Source organism: Anomaloglossus baeobatrachus, chromosome 9, assembly GCF_048569485.1.
Source record: "Anomaloglossus baeobatrachus isolate aAnoBae1 chromosome 9, aAnoBae1.hap1, whole genome shotgun sequence".
Taxonomy (NCBI): Eukaryota; Metazoa; Chordata; class Amphibia; order Anura; family Aromobatidae; genus Anomaloglossus; species Anomaloglossus baeobatrachus.
Window position 1 is genome coordinate 64,871,653 of NC_134361.1, and position 19,902 is coordinate 64,891,554.

Sequence of the window (19,902 nt, forward strand, 5' to 3'; positions counted from 1 at the left end):
GCAGTATCATACAGTTCGGGGCACTATGGCAGCATCATACAGTTTCTGGCTTATGGCAGTATTATACTTTGCTGAGGGCACTGTGAGGCCATCATACTTTGAATGTACTGTGAAGACAATGTGTGAGAAATTCACTGTAAGGGTTCATACTGTGTCCGGTAAAAACTTTTGGGTGCAACATACAGCATGTGGGCCATAAAACGGGTACCATAGTGAGTGAGAAGTCTATGGCACTTCAGTAGGTGTACAACTTCTGTGTTTGTGCCGCAATAGATGTCCCTTTGAATGTCTTTAAAAAGTCACCCTGACGAAGGTAATTAATTTACTGAAACGTACTTCGGAGAGCAGGCTTTGCAGGATTGCAATTGTGTTATTGTTATACAGCTATATCTACGTGGATAAGCTAGGCACAGATTTTTGGTTTTAATTGTAACTCTGCTTCTTTTGTGCACCTCCACCAAATTCTTGTAACCTTTATATTTGTCAATAAATTATATTTTGCAGTATTTAGGCTGGTTGATCATTTTTCACCCTTTTTTTGTGTTCTGACACTATGTAGCGATTTGCCCAGTATTATTTGTCCCCATACATTATATTATTAATTGGATGCCGATTGGGGTAAGTTGATATGTTTTGATAATTTGTGTATCAATATGCATGAGTCTTTTCTGATTTTTTTTGTGATTATTAATTTGTCTTTCAAAAGTGTGACGTATGACCATCTGTGATTGCGCCTATGTGCTGTGCCCCTGCCTACTTTGCCGAAGCTGGTGGCATTTAGGACTTTTGCTATGGAGCCCCATGTTTTCTGTGTACTCCCATGTTACAGTATAAGGAGAAACAAGATTTAACAAAACAAAAGTATGCAATAATTAAGTTTCATTTTTAGTTATATAATAATTTTTAGTGATAAATTAGTCGTTCTGGATTGTTAACCCTGTATATATGAAACTGTCATAAATAAAATTTGTAAATTGATAACATGCATAATAATGACGCGTGTACCTGACCTTCATTATGTGAAAAGAGATCTGAACAAAAATACCGCCGTAGATACCTGAAAGAAAGCGGTGTCTGAAAACTGCCGCCAGAGAGAGTCTGATCGCGGCTTATTCTGACAATACTTTTCATACATCTGGAAATCTTCTCTCTGTATGAAAGAAGTGTTATTCGTATTAGAAATATATTTTGATTATCCATAATTTTATAGCATTCGCACAAAGACAACATAAAATCACTACTATTGTGAAGGTGGCTTTTGCTTCTTTTTGGCTTGACTATAGGAATGGTGTTTACTGGAAATGAACAAATATAGCCAAAGCTAATTTAATTTGTTTTAAAGTTCACAAAAAAATTGGATTGGACAGTAACAAAACATTTTTGGAATTTGATTTGCTCAAATCCAGCAAAAAATGTTCAAAGGTTGGGATGGGCGTTAATAAATATTAGTCGCACGCCCTATTCCTGTAGAGCTGCGGCAGCCTCTCTCCGGCCCTGGACTTCTCTTTTTCTGTGCCCCTGGTGCGGACAACACCTCAATCGACATCATGGCATGCATCTTCCCACATGTTATGACATCATAGGGTGATTCAATTCATGATATCATGTGAGGCCTAGTGAGTGCCACCAGAGACCCCGACGAGTGAAGACTTGAGAGAAGATAGAAGGTGAAGGGAGCCAGTGGAGCTGCACCAGTGGGATATGTGAGGGGTAAGGCAGAAGTGTATCAAGGTTTTCCAGCACCCAAGACAAGAATTCTGTTTGTCGCAACCCACACAAGGCAGTTTGCGTAGTCGTCATGTGACCAATCATTCATATGCGATTTGCACACTTATAGTCACATGCAGACTAGCTGCTCTTCCTAATTCTTTCAATGTTCAGTGACTAAGAGAAGCAGGCAGTGTCCAGACATGTTTAGTACAGATGAGCAAACCTGACGTTCGATGTCGGGGGTCTGGTTCGGAAACTGACTTCCAAAAAAAGTTTGGGTTAGAAGTTTGAGTGAGTTACGAAAGCAAACCCCTCAAGTGAGCAGTGCTGTGCTTGAGGATGAGTGATACTCAGCCCTGTGCGAGCTGCTGACAGTGTTTGAATGACTCGCACTTGGGGTAAAATCAGCGTGAACTGATGTAGTATGCTCACACAAACAAAAACATTTGGAAAAACCCTGCCCTCCCTCCCCCGGAAGTGTTCTGCTTATGGCTGGCAGCATGTGGGTGGAGCCACAACTGCCCTATTACTGACTTCCATTGAGGTTCGGATCAAGATGAGGTCAAAAAACAAACTTTAAGGTTCAAATATACCTGGTGAACCGGAATTCCAAAGGTATGATCATCTCTAGTGTTTACGTGAGCCTAGTCTGTAACAATTCCACTGAAGTTTTGCAACTTCAGTGAAAAGCAACAAATTAATACCTTTGTATGTCTATAAATTATGTAGCAGCACATATGTTGTGGAAAATACATGGACAATGTGAAAATAAGAAAAACAATTATTCAAACAGAAGATTTAATTAAAAAAAGTATGTGACAGTAAAATCCAAGGTGATTTGTGTGAATAGCAGCTCAAATTAACTAAGACACACCCAAAAGTGTTCTTCATTGTATAGTGTTATGTTTTGGGGACTGGAGAGAACCTTTGAGTGTAATAAATGTGATTTATTGACAATCAGTGCATTCTATTGGCATCTCATAAATTTGACGCAAATCAAATGTCCATAAGAAACTTGAATACATTTAGGCAGATTTGCTTATACCGTATCTAGTATTAACAACATGTAATATAATACCTCCAGAAGGAGCGCTATTACGGTAAGAGATTTAGAAATTTATACCTAACATTCCTAGGGGACATTGTTGGTATGTTTTAGTATGATTTTTACTTTTTTATCTATCTTGTGTCCATATTAAAATATTCATAGGACTATCAATATTACATTTCTCCACTCAGAGCATTTTTCTAAAATAAGAAATGGTTACAAAGAATTTTAGTTCAGCTCTTTTCCTTTTTTTATTTTAATTTTCGAGTAACTCTTGGCTTTATAAAAAAGAAAAAGCTGAAAAACGTTCTTTGTGAATATGAACTACTTTTGTGACTTTGTTAGCTACTTCACAGGTTGCTTTACCCTAACTCTTCACTCTCCAATTGTTCCAATGTTTAAACTGAGCTAGAAAAAAAAAGTATTCCCAGAAGTATGACTGATATAATGTTATCCTTTATAGAGACATAGGTAATGTTCACACAAGTGCCTTCATAAAATTATTATAGTGTGCCTCTAAAATGGCTAAAAAAAGATTTTTGTAGGATATCCACTTTCACAAAGAAAGGATAAATGAGAAAGTGAGTGAGAAAAAGACACGTCCATGCAAAACATTGATATTTTGCACGGATGTGTTGAAGGTGCATATGGCCATCTGTGTGCTGTGATTTTGCCACACTAGTGTTCACCATGTGCTATCCATGATAGCACATGGAGAGAAGGAACTTTTTACTCACCTGTCCCTGGTGCTGATGTCTCCGGTGCTGATGTTTCCGGGTCCACGGTGCAATGAATTTTGCACAGATGTGATGAAGGTGAATATGGCCATCTGTGTGCTGTGATTTTGGTACACTAGTGTTCACCATGTGCTATCCATGATAGTACACGGAGAGCAGGAACTTTTTACTCACCTGTCCATGGTGCTGATGTCTCCGGTGCTGATGCTTCTGGGTCCGCAGTGCAGTGAATTTTGCATGGCTCTGCTGTAGGTGAATATGGCCATCCATGTGCCATGATTTTGGCACACTAGTGTTCACCATGTGCGATCCGTGATAGCACACGGAGAGCAGGAACTTTTTACTCACCTGTCCCTGGTGCTGATGTCTCCGGTACTGATGCTTCTGGGTCTGTGGAGCAGTGAATATTCATGAGTATAATGAGTGGGCCTGGAAGCAAGTGACAGCAGCACCAAAAACAGCATCACTGGATACAGGTGAGTATAGAACATAATTTTATTTCAAAGACGTATTTTCTCTGGTATGTGTCACACGGATGACATCAGTGTGTGATCTGTGTGACATCAGTGCTGCCGGAGAAAAACAGACTTTTCTCCGAGTGGAACACACGGACACCCGTGTGCTCCATAGGGACACACATTCCTTGTGAAAACACTGATATGTTCACAGAACCATTGATTTTAGTGGGTCTGCGCATGTCCATGTCTCCGATACGTATGAAAACAGACGTCATACCTACAATAATCACTGACGTGTGAAGGAGGCCTAAGATGTAGCTGAGATACATAAACTCATTGTAGTTTATTTGTTAGAAGAGCCGAAAGTAAGTTAACAAACCTTGATATACGGTACTTATAATCTTCTCTTAATAAAATATTTACTTACCCTTTCCAAAAAACAATAACCAACTCTTTCCGGTGCTCCTATGCAGCTTTCAAGGTTGAGGAGAAATACTCTGTTTAAAGTCAAACAGAAAAAAATGTATATTAAATTAGGAAATTTTGATGAACTATCTATTCTGAAGAAAAACATAAACTCAACACTTTTGTTTCTGCTCCTGTCCCATTTTTAATTGGACACTCCTTGCCCCTGATAAAGCTGCTCTAAGCGACACGCGTTGGGCCAGGTCTTCCTTATTATAAGCTAAGTATTTATCATTACAGGGATTGTGTATAGTTAGATCAGTGGATCTGGATCTTTTGACTACTGGGTCAGGATTTTTTTTTTTTTGCTGCCCCAAACTGGGGTCCAGTCAAGGACTTATAGGTACTAGTATCAGTGTACTATATTATCCTCTGATGATTAGGTTATTAAGTCTGTACTGTAATGTTTGAATTCCAGTGTTTTTTGATATGAAGTAAACGGCCTGATATTCAAATTTTTATATAGATCCAATCCCTGTGAACCTTATGGAAAATTCATTATAAATAATTTTATAGGAAGACCAACTGGGTATTGCTTGTTGTCTTTGGTGCTTTATCACACTTTGTGCACTTTATCATGTTCGTTATTGTTGGTTTTAATATTTTGTACACAAATAAAATTGTTTTTTAACCCTTTATATACCTTGTGGAGTGAGTGCCTTTGTGGTCAAGCTTCCTGTTTCTCCTGTCCATTTTTAATTGGGTGAACTCAAAGATCTTAGGGGCACTTTGCACACTACGACATCGCAGGTGCGATGTCGGTGGGGTCATGTCGAAAGTGATTCACTTCCGGCGTCGCTCTCGACATCGTAGTGTGTAAATCCTAGATGATACGATTAACGAGCGCAAAATCGCCGTAAACGTATCATCGGTGTAGTGTCGGGGAATTCCATAATTATCCTGCTGCGATGGTACGATGTTGTTCCTCGCTCCAGCAGCAGCACACATCGCTGTGTGTGAAGCCGCAGGAGCGAGGAACATCTCCTACCTGCGTCACTGCGGCTCACGCCGACTATGCGGAAGGACAGAGGTGGGCAAGATGTTTACGTCCTGCTCATCTCCGCCCCTCCGCTTCTATTGGCCACCTGCCGTGTGACGTCGCTATGATGCCGCACGACCCGCCCTCTTAATAAGGAGGCGGGTCGCCGGCCAGATCGACATCGCAGGGCAGGTGAGTGCATGTGAAGCTGCTGTAGCGATAATGTTCGTTACGGCAGCTATCACAAGACATCGCAGCTGCGATGGGGGCGGGGACTATCGTGCTCGGATTGCGATGTCGTAGTGTGCAAAGTGCCCCTAAGACTTTTTCTATGTACATAATATATGTACAGCCATGAAGAGCGTATTGTTAAGTACATAATGATCCAAACAATCTTACTTGTTATGGAAATCATATATCTCTGGCATATTTCCAAACAGAATATTCTTTGTGTTCCTTAAGGTTAATGGCAAAAAATGGAACATTTCTGGGTTTTCCATCTCAGATCTATAGCCCTTGAGGAAGAAACAGATAATTTTAATATAACAAAAAAAGTACCGTAAGTTCCTATAATCTACTACCTAGGTTCTCCTTGCCAACTTTAAGACGCTTTATTTGGAAAAAAGTTAAGAGTCAAGTTGGGCGACTGTTTGAAATTCAATTTCACCAGTTTTACCGAATTAAAAGAAAAATCCAAATTGCAGAGAATAAATCTGCCACGATCCAAAAACTGAAAAACCTCCAATTGACCTTAAAACATATGCATAACACTCTTTTCATAGGTTTCATAGGTGTTTAGTGAACTAATTTTGAAAACTTTCATGTAAACACAACCTTATAAATGTCTCAGTCAAATCAACCTATCTGGTTAAAAGACAATGAATGGTAACCAACTGCGGTATCTTGGTGGCGTCAACGTTCTAATATGGAACTACTACAATAAGGAAGTGTGCAAAAATATACCGTATTTTTCGGTTTATAAAATGCACCAGATTATAAGACACACCCCAAATTGAGAGCAAAAAAGGGGAAAAAATGGGTCAGTCTTATAATCTGGTGGTGTCTTAAGGTTTTGTGACCCTTGGAAATCAAATTCCAGTGTTCTAATTTGTGGGGGCTTGCAAATTTCAGGAAATTAATTCATTCATTTGGTGTCTGGGTTAAAAACTGATTCAAAATGACAATGTAATTCATCAAGGTGACATTTTCCAAGACTCTAGATGGTGCCAGCCAAACTAAAACTTCTTATTTACCCCAATGTGGCCTTCAGAACTGCGGAAACAACCATTACAAATTGGAGACAGTAAGGAGACTATACATTTCGCTGTGTGCACTACTGGCATTTAAAATGTCCATTTTACAGATATCACAGCGACACAACTGTAAACCACATTAGCCTCATAACAGTAGCATTTATCAACCCCATTGTACCTCATACCAATCCCTGACAACTACATCACCCCTAAAACAGTACCACAAATCCAACGGTGACATACCAGTAAAATAGTGTAAAGCTCTTCTACATAAATCCTCTCAGTTTCTACTAGCTCATGGATGACGTGTCTGAAACAAAGCAAAATCAGGTAAAATCTATTACATTTTATGCCATTTGGAAAAACAACGTTTCCAGTAAAAGGAAGTGTAAAACAAAGGCAGGAAAGTCAACATTTCTATGAGACCACAGCAAATGATGCATTTCAAACAGTACTTATTTAATTCCAATACATTGGATATGATCTCACTTCTTTTTCTTTTTACTTTAGCTAATGACCCATATTATATTTTGATTATTAATGAGGTTTTTCACTACCAAAGTGATCTTTTTTCTTTTATCCTAACTCTTCCTAACTAACACTTTCCTATTATACTTCTTCTATCTACTCGGCTCCCCTAAGCTTATCTCTAAGAGGCTTGCAAATACCTTTATTGTTGTTGTACATTTGATCCTTCCGACTGCAGACCAGAATGAACCAACTGGACAGGGCATGTCACTGGTGTGGACTGCTTCTCTGTGAGTGATAACAGTCTCAGCACACATACTCAGAAAACAATTCTCTGTCCTCTCAGCCCCCACCAGTGATGAGCCATGCTCAGTTAGTCTAATTCTGGTCTGCAGCTTGAAGGAGCAGAATGGACAGAAGAAGTAGAATAGGAAAGTTTTAGTTAGGAAGAGTTAGGATAAAAGAAAAGGGATCACATTAGTAGTGGAAAACCTCGTTAACAAGTACATTAGGAAAGTATTAGTTAGGAAGAGTTAGGATTAAAGAAAGGATGTCACATTAGTAATGGAAAACCTCTTTAAGACTTAAAAGAAGGAAGATTTTTGCATTTTACATATTCTTTCAAATTCTCTACTTGGTTTTGTAGTGATAACCTTTCCATATATATATATTTTTATATATACACTAGCTGTTCTCAGCCAGCTAACACTCGACTCAAGGGTATACAGCTCTCCTCCCCCAAGGGTATACAGCTCACTTCCCTGGTATACAGCTCCACCCAAAGGTATACAGCTGTGTTCCCTCCCCAAGGGTGTAAAGCTGTCCTTCCCCTAAAGGGTATACAGCTTTCCCCCAAGGGTATACAGGTTCCCTCCCCCAAGGGTATACAACTCTCCTCCCCAAGGGTATACAGCTCTCCCCCAAGGTTATACAGCTCTCTTCCCCAACAAGGGTATCAAGCTCACCTCCCTGGTATACAGTCCTCCCCCCAAGGATATACAGCTTTCTTCCCCTGAAAGGGTATACCGCTCACCTCCCTGGTATATAGCTCCCCCCACAAGTTTAAAGCTCTCATTCTCAAGGGTATACAGCTCTCCTCCCCCCAAGGGTATTCAGGTCACTTCCCTGGTATATAGCTCCCCCCAAACGTATACAGCTGTCCTCCTTCCAAAGGGTATACAGCTCTCCCTTCAAGGGTATACAGCTCCCCTCCCTCCAAGGGTATACAGATCCTCCAGCCCAAGGGTATACAGCTCCCCCCAAGATTATACAGCTTTCCCCACAAGGGTATACAGCTCACCTCCCAGGTATACAGCTCTCCCCCCAAGAGTATACAGCTCCCCTCCCCACAATTGTATACAGCTGTCCTTCCCCTCCAAAGGCTTTCCCAGCATGCTGGCGGTGTAAGGGTTAATCATCATGACGGGTTAATCACGGTGACACTACACTGCAGCCTTGAATATTGGTGGGTTTCCCGGAGGGTGCACGGCAGGCAGCGGGTGCGTGAAGCTCGGGAATGCGGCCAGGAGCAGGTGGGCGGATCCACAGGAGAGGAGGCGTGGCAGGAGAGGAGGAGGCGGTGGCGGTACATACGAGTTTGTGTGGTACGGCTCGGCTGTGATGACGTCACATGGAGGGGAGGGATTAGCGAGTAACCACGAGTAATCACAACGGCTCTTTTATATATATATATATATATATATATATATATATATACAGTCATATGAAAAAGTTTGGGCACCCCTATTAATGTTAACCTTTTTTCTTTATAACAATTTGGGTTTTTGCAACAGCTATTTCAGTTTCATATATCTAATAACTGATGGACTGAGTAATATTTCTGGATTGAAATGAGGTTTATTGTACTAACAGAAAATGGGCAATCCGCATTTAAACAAAATTTGACCGGTGCAAAAGTATGGGCACCTCAACATAAAAGTGACATTAATATTTTGTAGATCCTCCTTTTGCAAAAATAACAGCCTCTAGTCGCTTCCTGTAGCTTTTAATGAGTTCCTGGATCCTGGATGAAAGTATATTTGACCATTCCTGTTTACAAAACAATTCCAGTTCAGTTAAGTTTGATGGTCGCCGAGCATGGACAGCACGCTTCAAATCATCCCACAGATTTTCAATGATATTCATGTCTGGAGACTGGGATGGCCATTCCAGAACATTGTAATTGTTCCTCTGCATGAATGCCTGAGTAGATTTGGAGCGGTGTTTTGGATCATTGTCTTGCTGAAATATCCATCCCCTGCGTAACTTCAACTTTGTCACTGATTCTTGCACATTATTGTCAAGAATCTGCTGATACTGAGTTGAATCCATGCGACCCTCAACTTTAACAAGATTCCCGATGCCGGCATTGGCCACACAGCCCCAAAGCATGGTGGAACCTCCACCAAATTTTACTGTGGATTACAAGTGCTTTTCTTGGAATGCCGTGTTTTTTTGCCTCCATGCATAACGCCTTTTTGTATGACCAAACAACTCAATCTGTGTTTCATCAGTCCACAGGACCTTCTTTCAAAATGTAACTGGTTTGTCCAAATGTGCTTTTGCATATCTCAGGCGCCTCTGTTTGTGGCGTGCTTGCAGAAACGGCTTCTTTCGCATCACTCTCCCATACAGCTTCTCCTTGTGCAACGTGCGCTGTATTGTTGACCGATGCACATTGACACCATCTGCAGCAAGATGAAGCTGCAGGTCTTTGGAGGTGGTCTGTGGATTGTCCTTGACTATTCTCACCATTCTTCTTCTCTGCCTTTCTGATATTTTTCTTGGTCTGCCACTTCTGGGCTTAACAAGAACTGTACCTGTGTTCTTCTATTTCCTTACTATGTTCCTCACAGTGAAAACTGACAGTTTAAATCTCTGAGACAATTTTTTGTATCCTTCGCCTGAACAACTATGTTGAATAATCTTTGTTTTCGGATCATTTGACAGTTGTTTTGAAGAGCCCATGATGCCACTCTTCATAGGAGATTCAAATAGGGGAACTACTTGCAAGTGGCCACCTTAAATACCTTTTCTCATGATTGGATACACCTGCCTATGAAGTTCAAAGCTCAAGGAGGTTACAAAACCAATTTAGTGGTTTAGTAAGTCAGTAAAAAGTAGGAGTGTTCAAATCAAGAAATTGATAAGGGTGCCCATACTTTTGCATTGGTCAAATTTTGTTTAAATGCGGATTGCACATTTTCTGTTAGTACAATAAACCTCATTTCAATCCAGAAATATTACTCAGTCCATCAGTTATTAGATATATGAAACTGAAATAGCTGTTGCAAAAACCCAAATTGTTATAAAGAAAAAAGGTTAACATTAATAGGGGTGCCCAAACTTTTTCATATGACTGTATGTGAACCTGGATCTGCACTTGTAAAAACAAATTTCAGAGGGTCGGTAGGCAATGATTGAATCGTCAATCCCTAGAACTAATTCTTGATTAGAAACCAACAAATTATAACTTCATACTCTCTAACAACAGATTCCTAATTTTGGTCAAGGTTGACCACATGATGAGCAAATTCCTTTTTCCTCACTTTGTGTCCTTCTACTCAGCCTTTACTTTTACTCAATACTGATCAGATTTTTTTTTTGTAAAACCGGATTGAAGATTGTTGATTGTTACTTTGTCAAATTCTTTATAGAAAAAGAAAGGAACAATTACCCTTTCAGTATATCCAAACTGTCCTCGCTTTCTGAGATAAAGAATTGCAATGAGTTTCTCTTCTCTTGATAGTCATGCATCACTTCAATCTAAAATGAGAGGAAAAAAAAAAATCACACAAAAAAATAGAACATTGTTCATATTTACTATATCAATTTACATGAAACCTACAGTTACATGACTTTGCAAACTACATTTCACAAGTGCTTGATTTTGGCTCTCGTTTGATGTGTTCTTGAATATGTGATGTAATTCTGAAATTTCTGAAATTTTCCATGGTTAAAGTAACTGACAGACTCTCTATAAGGGTAGATTTAGATGACCGTGTAAATTGGACGGAGATTGGTTGACCGTACTCAGGCTTTCCGTGGCAGTCCCGTCCCAAGAATGACAGTTGTATAGAAGTATATGAAGCTTTCACACTAGGGTTGGGAGAGTCGCGGATAGTCCGAGCATTGTGGTAGAATATCGGTCAGATTTATACGGTCGTCTAAATGCACGCTAGGATTGTTTCCCAACTGGACCATAAAAGATCAGATACTACTTTGACTTAAGGTTGTAAAAGATCATTAAAGAAAAAACATATATCAAATGGGCCATCAAAGACTGGCGATGAATACACCACTAAGTAAGTTACTGAACACCTGTAACGCCTGCCTGGATCCACAGACTCAAGACGGGCTGTAATGGACAGGCTAGAGGGAAGCCACTCACCCAGCAGGACCCCCAGAACCCTGAAACCCTTTAATCCCTATACAGGGATTTGGAATTACACAGGGCCCTGGAGATCACTACCTGTGGAAGACTGCAGTCTGAGAGAGTAGTCGTCAGGCAGGGTCAAACCAAGAATTGCAGAACAGGGACAGAATCGTCTGGCAAGGATGTAATCAGAAAACAAGCAGTCGTCAAATCCGGATCAAGCAGCGAGGTACATAAACAGCAGGCAGGAGAGGTAGTCAGGAAACAAGCAGAGATCAGCACACAGAAATCACTATATAAATAACACAGGAACCAGGAATAGAACTATCTCTGGCAGTGGTCAGATGACAGGAGGGGGAATAAGAAGGGTGTGGTGTCTTCCCATTGGCTGCAGGTGAATGATGGCAACTTCAGCTGGAAGACACATGCCACCTACAGTCAGCCAGTGGTACTGCAAGTTCCAGGGAAACCCAGCCTAGTGGATGAGCGGAGCCTGCGCTCAGCAGGGCCACGGGCACGACTCCTCTCCCATCACCAGCACCATCCACGGCAGGAACACGGCGACGCCTGGTGATCGGAGCAGAAGTCACAGGAGCGGACTCTGGTGGGGACATGACAACACCATAGATAGAAGGTGAACATATCACTAGCCAACAGATTCCTTACTAAAGCAGATGTTGTCCGATAGAGTAGGGATGTTTCATTCACTCCAGGGAAAAACAGGAGCGCATATATGGTAGATATATGATGCAAAAACATATTTTTTTCTCTAGCTCTGAAGAAGGGTCTTGGGTAGGATGAAACAGGTAAAATATGCACCGTGACCTCAAGGTCTACTTAGGCCATCAGATTCCTTGTCACGCTAGTTTCATGATAATCTTGAAGTCTAAACGAGCTACCGATAACACGAGGAATGAGCAAAGCGCTCAACCATTGAGTGAAATTATCTTTCTGCTGCATAAAACTTCATCATTCTCGACAGAGTAAATAAGCCATTACCAGGAACAATGGTAGCTATTCACACTGAACGATTTTTTTTACAGATCATTCAGTGCATATGTAAAGTGTGATGTATCCAGTGTGGTCAAACACACTATTAGGCCTCTTTTCCACTTGCGTACCGCTTCCGATGCGAGAGCACTGGAAGCGATATGCTAATGACCCTCTGCTGCGGGTGTCAGCCGAGGGTCATGCGACTGTGCTGCAATCTTGTGATGGTATCAGAGCCTCATAGAATATGGAGGGAGCACTTTCTCCCATCTCCTCCGCTGTCTGTCTCTGCATATATAGCACTGCAGTAGCACAACATGCGAGTGCAGTACGATGTTTCACATGCTCCCATAGGCTTGTATGGGGGCGCGTGAGCTGAGTCTTGGTGCAAAACGCAGCATGCTGCGACTGAACCGAGAGCACGATTTGTGTCGTGAAATAACAGGAAAGAGGACACATTGATTAACACTGGTGCGAGTGCAATCCGATGTTTTATCAGATTGCACTCGCACATGAAAATCGCAGGTGGAAAAGAGCCCTTATAGGGAATCTGTCAGCAGGTTTTTGCTACCTCAAGTGAGAGCAGCTTAAAAGTAGGAAAGGAGACCCTGATCCAGTGATCTATTCGTTTACTGGGTGCAGCAGTTGTGATACAATCAGAGATTTTAGATGTAATAAAAAGTGGAGGGACCAAGCGCACAAAATAAGGTGGTGACCCTATCAGAGAAGGATAAGGCTAAGGACACGCATCCGGCTTTTCTCCCGCTTTTCGGATCCGGTGCGCTCCAATACAGTGTATACAGTACAGTCGCTGCGCAACAAGCTCCGGTCTTATGCTGTCATGTGACCGGAGCATGTGACCAGGAAGTTGCAGCGCAGTCACTGTACTGTATACACTGTACGGGAGCGCGCCGGATCCAACAAACGGGAGAAAAGCCGGATGTGTGTCTTTAGCCTAAAAGGTAAAATGAAGATATGGTAAGGCTAATCTAGAGGATAGCGTGGTATCAATGGTGGCTGCTGCCTTGCCACCTAAGGAGACCCTGCAGGTAAAATTCCCCAGAAGGAAAAAAATCAAAACACTTTAAAATAGGCTGAGCGGCTGCAAGAACATCTTTTGCTGCCCAAATAGTAGAAGGATCTTTTATTGGACAATGCACGTCTACGTCATACTGACGAAATTTCAAGTAAAAAAAAAAAAGCAACTAATCACATTGTCCAATAAAAGAATTTTCTTCTACTATTTTTGCAGCAAGAGAGGTCCTTCAACCATACAGCTGATTTAAAAGTGTTTGCATTTTTTCCTTCTGGTAGGTGTAGCAGAGTTCAGAAAGCTAACCCCACCATAACTCAGCTTTCTGTGTACATTGTGTCACACTGTCTGTACAAAGGGGTAGTAAGACGTAGTACAGTGTATTCCCCACTAGGTGGCAGCAGAGTAGTTAATTGAGAGACAAAGTCACACTGTAACAGAAAGGAGGCTGAAGTACAGCAGAGTAATTTCAGCAGGCAGTTAACAGGCAAACCACCAGGGGGCAATAGAGTCGTCAAACAGTCAGGGTCTAGCCAGGAAAGTCAAGTCACTGCAAAGGAAGTATCAAAATCAAGTCAGAAAACAGAACCGAGTCGGAAGCCAAGAGATCATACATACATGCATACATAGGGAAACACAAACAGCAGACAGGAGTGGGAAGTCAGGGACTGGGACAGGCAAAAGAACAGGGGAAGAAATAAGTCAGGAGTCAGGACACAGTAGCAGGGAGGCAGGACAGATCGGGAAAAGTCACCAAAGCCAGTATACAAGCTACAAGACAGAAATATTACTGGCACTGACCCATAGGTAAAGAGGCAAGATATAGCATCCTGTGATCCAGAATGAGGCAAGGAACGTTAACCCCTCACATAACCAGGCCAAAGCTGGGTGTAAGCACAGCAGGGAAAAGCCAGCCTGGATCATGACACATTGTATATTTAAAGTAAGCTGCTAATCAGTGCTGGGGGCGGGGTTGGACTAGGTGTCACGAGATACCTAGTCCAGGCAGTGATAATTTCCTGCTGATAAAACACTTATTGTACTGAAACAACAGCACACAGCCTAAGAACATTACATAATTATACCCATCATGGATAGAATTCTTTTCCCAAATACTATAAGCTTTTGTACAGTTCCTTATTTCTTAAGGTATACATTTTATACTTGTGTGCACATTTTATATGTACAGCTCTAAGACCTGCAAACATTCTGTTGTTAACCATTAATTATATGTAATTAGAACATACCCTGGAGTTTAATAATCATTTTATAATATCCTGCTGGAAATATCTGATCCGCACTAAACAGACTGAGAGGACACTGATGGGTTTTTCCAATTTGGACTCTCGGAAACTTTGAAATATTATTAAAATAATAGAAAACTAAAACAATTTATACAATGTTTATGTGTATCTGAAGATATGTATCTGTGAGAAGAGTTTTAAAGCCTAAAGGGTGCTTTACACGCTACTATATCGTTAATGTTTTATAGTCGGGGTCACGTTGTTAGTGACGCACATCCGGCGTCATTAACGATGTCGCAGCGTGTGACACTTATCAGCCTTCTTAAGCGACCTCAAAAATGGTGAAAATCGTTCACCATGGAGAGGTTGTCCCAAAACCAAAAAATGGTAATGGTTGATTATCGATGTTGTTCGTCGCTCCTGCGCAGGAGGAACGTCTCCTTACCTGCTGCCGGCCGCAATGCGGAAGGAAGGAGGTGGGCGGGATGTTACGTTCCGCTCATCTCCGCCCCTCCGCTTTGATTGGCCGGCCGCTTAGTAACGTCGCGGTGATGTCGCTGTGATGCCAAACGTCCATAAGGGAGGGATTGTTCGGCGGTCACAGCGACGCCACCGACCAGGTAAGTGCGTGTGACGCTGCCGTAGCAATAATGTTTGCTACGGCAGCGAACACACGATATCGCATGCACGACGGGGGCGGGTGCTTACACACTCGATATCGCTAGCAATTGCTAGCGATGTTGTAGCGTGTAAAGCCCGCTTTAATGTATATAGGAGAGTAATTATTCCATTAAATAAAACCCATTATTATCAACTCCAGTATTCTCTGCTAAAGTGTTCATAACATTAGGGAAAATATTACAGAAGAAATACTGTAAGAATCAAATAATGAAAGTACCGGTATATATAATACCATGAGTGATAACTAATCCAATAAATGTATTGATAGCTAAAAAGTTTGCAGTATTGGCAAAACCTTCTTAATATTGATCTATATTTTATTGATTATTAGTTAAGATGACCTAGAAGAAATCAGATAGATTATATATATATATATATATATATATATATATATATATATATATATATATATATATATATATAATCTGCTGAAAAGAAGATTTTGCTGCAAATTTTTGTCACATGCCTTGTTAACTTTGTCCAGGACCCCAAAGTAGTGGTAATACCTGAATTTAAAGGGTTGTTCTCAAGTTTAGGAGTTATCCCTAATACCTTTTCAATGGCTGGGGGGTTTGACCACCATGACCCCCACCAATTCCTAAAACTGGGTCTTTGAAGAACGAGAGTGCCAGAGATTGCTGAGCGCAACCATCAACTGATTTTTGGCCTCATATCAGAATGAATGAAAAGGTAGTGTGTGCAAAATCAACCTCCGCTCCATTCAGCTTGGACTCTGTAAAGCTCTGATTGTTACGATGGTTGGACCCCCAGCAATTGGAAAGTTATCCCTTATACTTAGGGGATAACTTTTAAGCTTGAGGACACTCCTTTAAGACTACTATGCACATTAGATTAATTTGGGTGGAACCTGACGATTTCGGTGGGATTGGCCAACCAAATTGGAAGTATGACCCCAAACGCCCAATAATTTTATTCTCCAGGTAGATCTACTGGCAGAGACATCTTGCAGTAGTTTGGTTTGATCTGTTGTCCTCATATAGAACAGAAGAGCACTCAGCAGTGTCAGGGGCAGTCGGGAAGGATTGTTGTCAGCTGTAGAAGTATAGCCAACAGCTATTTTTTTGTGACAGCCATGACTTCTTCATACATAACCATGCTGTGCCTCCCCTCCGCCCTGCTCTGTGGTCAAGTGAACCAGTAGATCAAGATTAAAGGAGCACTCGCATTAAGTTTTTTATTAAATACATGTGTGTATATGCATGTAAGGCCTCCTCCACATGTCCGTGTTTCCTGTGCATGTGACATCTGGGTTTTTTTTCATGGATACTACACGTACCCATTATGACCTATGGTATTCTTCACATATCTGGGGTTTTTTTGCAGCACAGATGGCAAGGGCCAAAATGGTCTATGGGTGCAGGAAAAACACATACAAAATACATGTGCCATCCGTGTATCGTCTGTGTGCTCTACGTGTTCAACATTGAAAGTGTAGGAGAAGCTTTGTAATATCTGTATTTATTTAACCAAACACGGATGACACACGAATAATACATGGATGGCACATTGATGACACACTGATTGAAAACACTGATGACACCAGTAATGGTTTTTCACGTATGTGTTTTATACACACATATGAAAGGGGCCTTAATGTAGTGGGAGTGTATTAATATACTCATCTACCACTGCTTTCTCTGGTATCCAGCACCATTCTGCTCCTCTTCTCATTGACATCACCACTCTTCAGACTAGCTGGCTCAGTCGATGTGTGTCTATCAAGCCTTGTTCTGCCGTTCCATAGATTTATATTATAAAAAAACTTCTGTGTTACGCAAAGCGCAGTGTGACATGGACAGTCTGCGGAGCGGTGACGTCACTGAGAAGAGGAGCAGAACGACACTGGACACTGGAGAAAGGGGTAGTAGATGAGTACATTAAAGTGAACCTGTCAGGTGCAATATGCGCTCAGAGCCACGAGCAGTTCTGGGTGTATATTGCTAATCCCTGCCTAACTATCCCTGTATCTAGTAGCATAGATAAAGAGATCTTTAGAAAAAATATTTCTAAAGATGTTTTACCATATGCTAATGAGGCCAGCGACTAATTACAAGGGCGTTAGTTCCCTTAGATAGTCGGCCCTCTTATCATGTTAGTACACCCCTGTGGTTGTGCTGACATGCTAATGAATGCACAGCATCAGAGGATGGTCGCGCTCACCTCTGTTGCCATTGTGTCTAAGTCCTGGATTTTGGCTCAGTGCGCATGACTTTCGGTCATGCGCACTGTGACGGGGTGTACAGCAGAGCAAGGAGAGACAACAGGCCGAGGATGATCCGACATGCACTACATGGGTTTGAAGCCAAGACTCATATTCCCGGCTTCATAGTGCGCATGTCCGAAAGTCTGGGATCATGCGCACAGAGCCGATATCCAGGACTCGGACGCGATGGCAGCAGAGAGGTATGCGCGACCATCCTCTGATTCTGCGCATTCGTTAGCATGCTGCCACACTCACAGGGGCGTACTAACATGCTAAGGGGGCCAACTAGCCAAGAGAAGTAACGCCCTTGGGACTAGTCGCTGGCCTCATTAGCATATCATATGGGATTGATCTTTTTATCTATGCTACTAGATACAGGGACAGTTAAGCGGGCTTTACATGCTACAATATTGTTAATGAATTATCGTCGGGGTCACGGTGTTTGTGACGCACATCCGGCGTCATTAACGATATCGCAGTGTGTGACAATTACGAGCGACCTTAAACAATCGCAAAAGAGGTCAAAATCATTTGCCGCGGAGAGGTCGTCCTGAAACAAAAAATCGTTTTCTGCTTATTAGCGATATTGCTCCTCGTTCCTGCGGCAGCACACATCGCTGTGTGTGACACTGCAGGAGCGACTAACATCTCCTTACCTGCCTCCACCGGCAATGAGGAAGGAAGGAGGTGGGTGGGATGTTACGTCCCACTCATCTCCGCCCCTCCGCTTCTATTGGACTCCTGCCGTGTGACGTCACCGTGACGCCGCACAAACCGCCCCCTTAGAAAGGAGGTGGTTTGCCAGCCAGAGCGACGTTGCAGGGCAGGTAAGTCCGTGTGACGGGGGTAAGCGAGGTTGTGCGGCACGGGCAGCGATTTGCCCGTGTCGCACAACCGACGGGGGTGGGTACGATCGCTTGCGATCTCGCTAGCGAGATCGCAGCGTGTAAAGCCCATTTTAGGCAGGGATTAGCAATATGCACCCAGAACTGCTCGTGGTTCTGGGTGCATATTGTAGCTGACCGGTTCATTTTAACACTCACACTACATTACATGCACATATACACACATTTAATTAATAGAAAACCCAATGGATGTGTTTATTTAAATACAACATTGCATTTCACATGGATAATAAAAGGTTTGTGCACTTTTCAAATCAATTTAAGGTTTTTCTCGAGGATTTGCATATTTCACATAGATTCTCGACGTGTGCATTTTGTTACCTTGCGAGAAGTTTGCATTTTTCTCGTGGTCCTTTTCCCAGGCAATGTTATGTCAAATGAAAACTTCAGACTTGAATTGAAATCCATACCTTTATTTCAAAATAAAGTAGACTTTATTACAATTGTCCGGTTATTAGAAAAAAAAATTAAGAATGGAAATGTGGGAGCGAGCAGAAGGTACATACAGTGTGGTCATCTTTACATACACGTTATGTAATATAACATCGTGAGAAGGTTACAATTATTGCCAACTAAGCTAAGAAATGGCTAATCAATCTCATTTCAAGATTTACAGTCATATGAAAAAGTTTGGGCACCCCTATTAATGTTAACCTTTTTTCTTTACAACAATTTGTGTTTTTGCAACAGCTATTTCAGTTTCATATATCTAATAACTGATGGACTCAGTAATATTTATGGATTGAAATGAGGTTTATTGTACTAACAGAAAATGTGCAATCCGCATTTAAACAAAATTTGACCGGTGCAAAAGTATGGGCACCTCAACATAAAAGTGACATTAATATGTTGTAGATCCTCCTTTTGCAAAAATAACAGCCTCAGACGGGGAAAGAGACAGACCTGGAAAGAGACAGACCTGGAAAGAGACAGACGGGGAAAGAGAGAGACAGACAGACACACACATAGAGACAGAGATAGCGAGAGACAGACAGACACAGAGATGGAGACAGATGGACTGATACAAATACAGACAGAGAGATAGAAACAGAGAGAGAAAGACATAGATACAGACAGACAAGCAAAGAGACAGACAGAGAGACAGACAGACAGAGACACACATACAGAGACTGGGAGAGAGACAGAGAGACAGTTACTATCCCGGGCAATGCCAAGGTACTACAGCTAGTTATGTATAAATGTATAAAGCCATAGTCTGGAGTGAGATTTCTTGCATAGATAATACCCCAGCTCATCATGACGATCTGTGCCCCCATTGCCGCCCCCCTATCCCTCCCTAACTCTGCCCATTTTGGTGGAGCATAGAGAAAC

At 41.8% G+C, this 19,902-nt stretch overlaps 1 protein-coding gene across 3 annotated transcripts in view; it reads right to left on the reverse strand.

The window, feature by feature from the left end:
- MCF2 (MCF.2 cell line derived transforming sequence) overlaps positions 1-19,902 on the reverse strand; it is a 199,036-nt gene that overhangs the window by 45,391 nt on the left and 133,743 nt on the right. For all 3 annotated transcript variants that reach the window (XM_075323774.1, XM_075323773.1, XM_075323775.1), the window contains 6 exons: positions 18,892-18,980; positions 10,795-10,883; positions 6,894-6,960; positions 5,797-5,912; positions 4,381-4,450; positions 1,058-1,150 (listed from right to left, as the gene is read on the reverse strand). In XM_075323774.1, the coding sequence (XP_075179889.1) occupies positions 1,058-1,150; positions 4,381-4,450; positions 5,797-5,912; positions 6,894-6,960; positions 10,795-10,883; positions 18,892-18,980 (524 nt within the window). The remainder of the gene's footprint in view (positions 1-1,057; positions 1,151-4,380; positions 4,451-5,796; positions 5,913-6,893; positions 6,961-10,794; positions 10,884-18,891; positions 18,981-19,902) is intronic.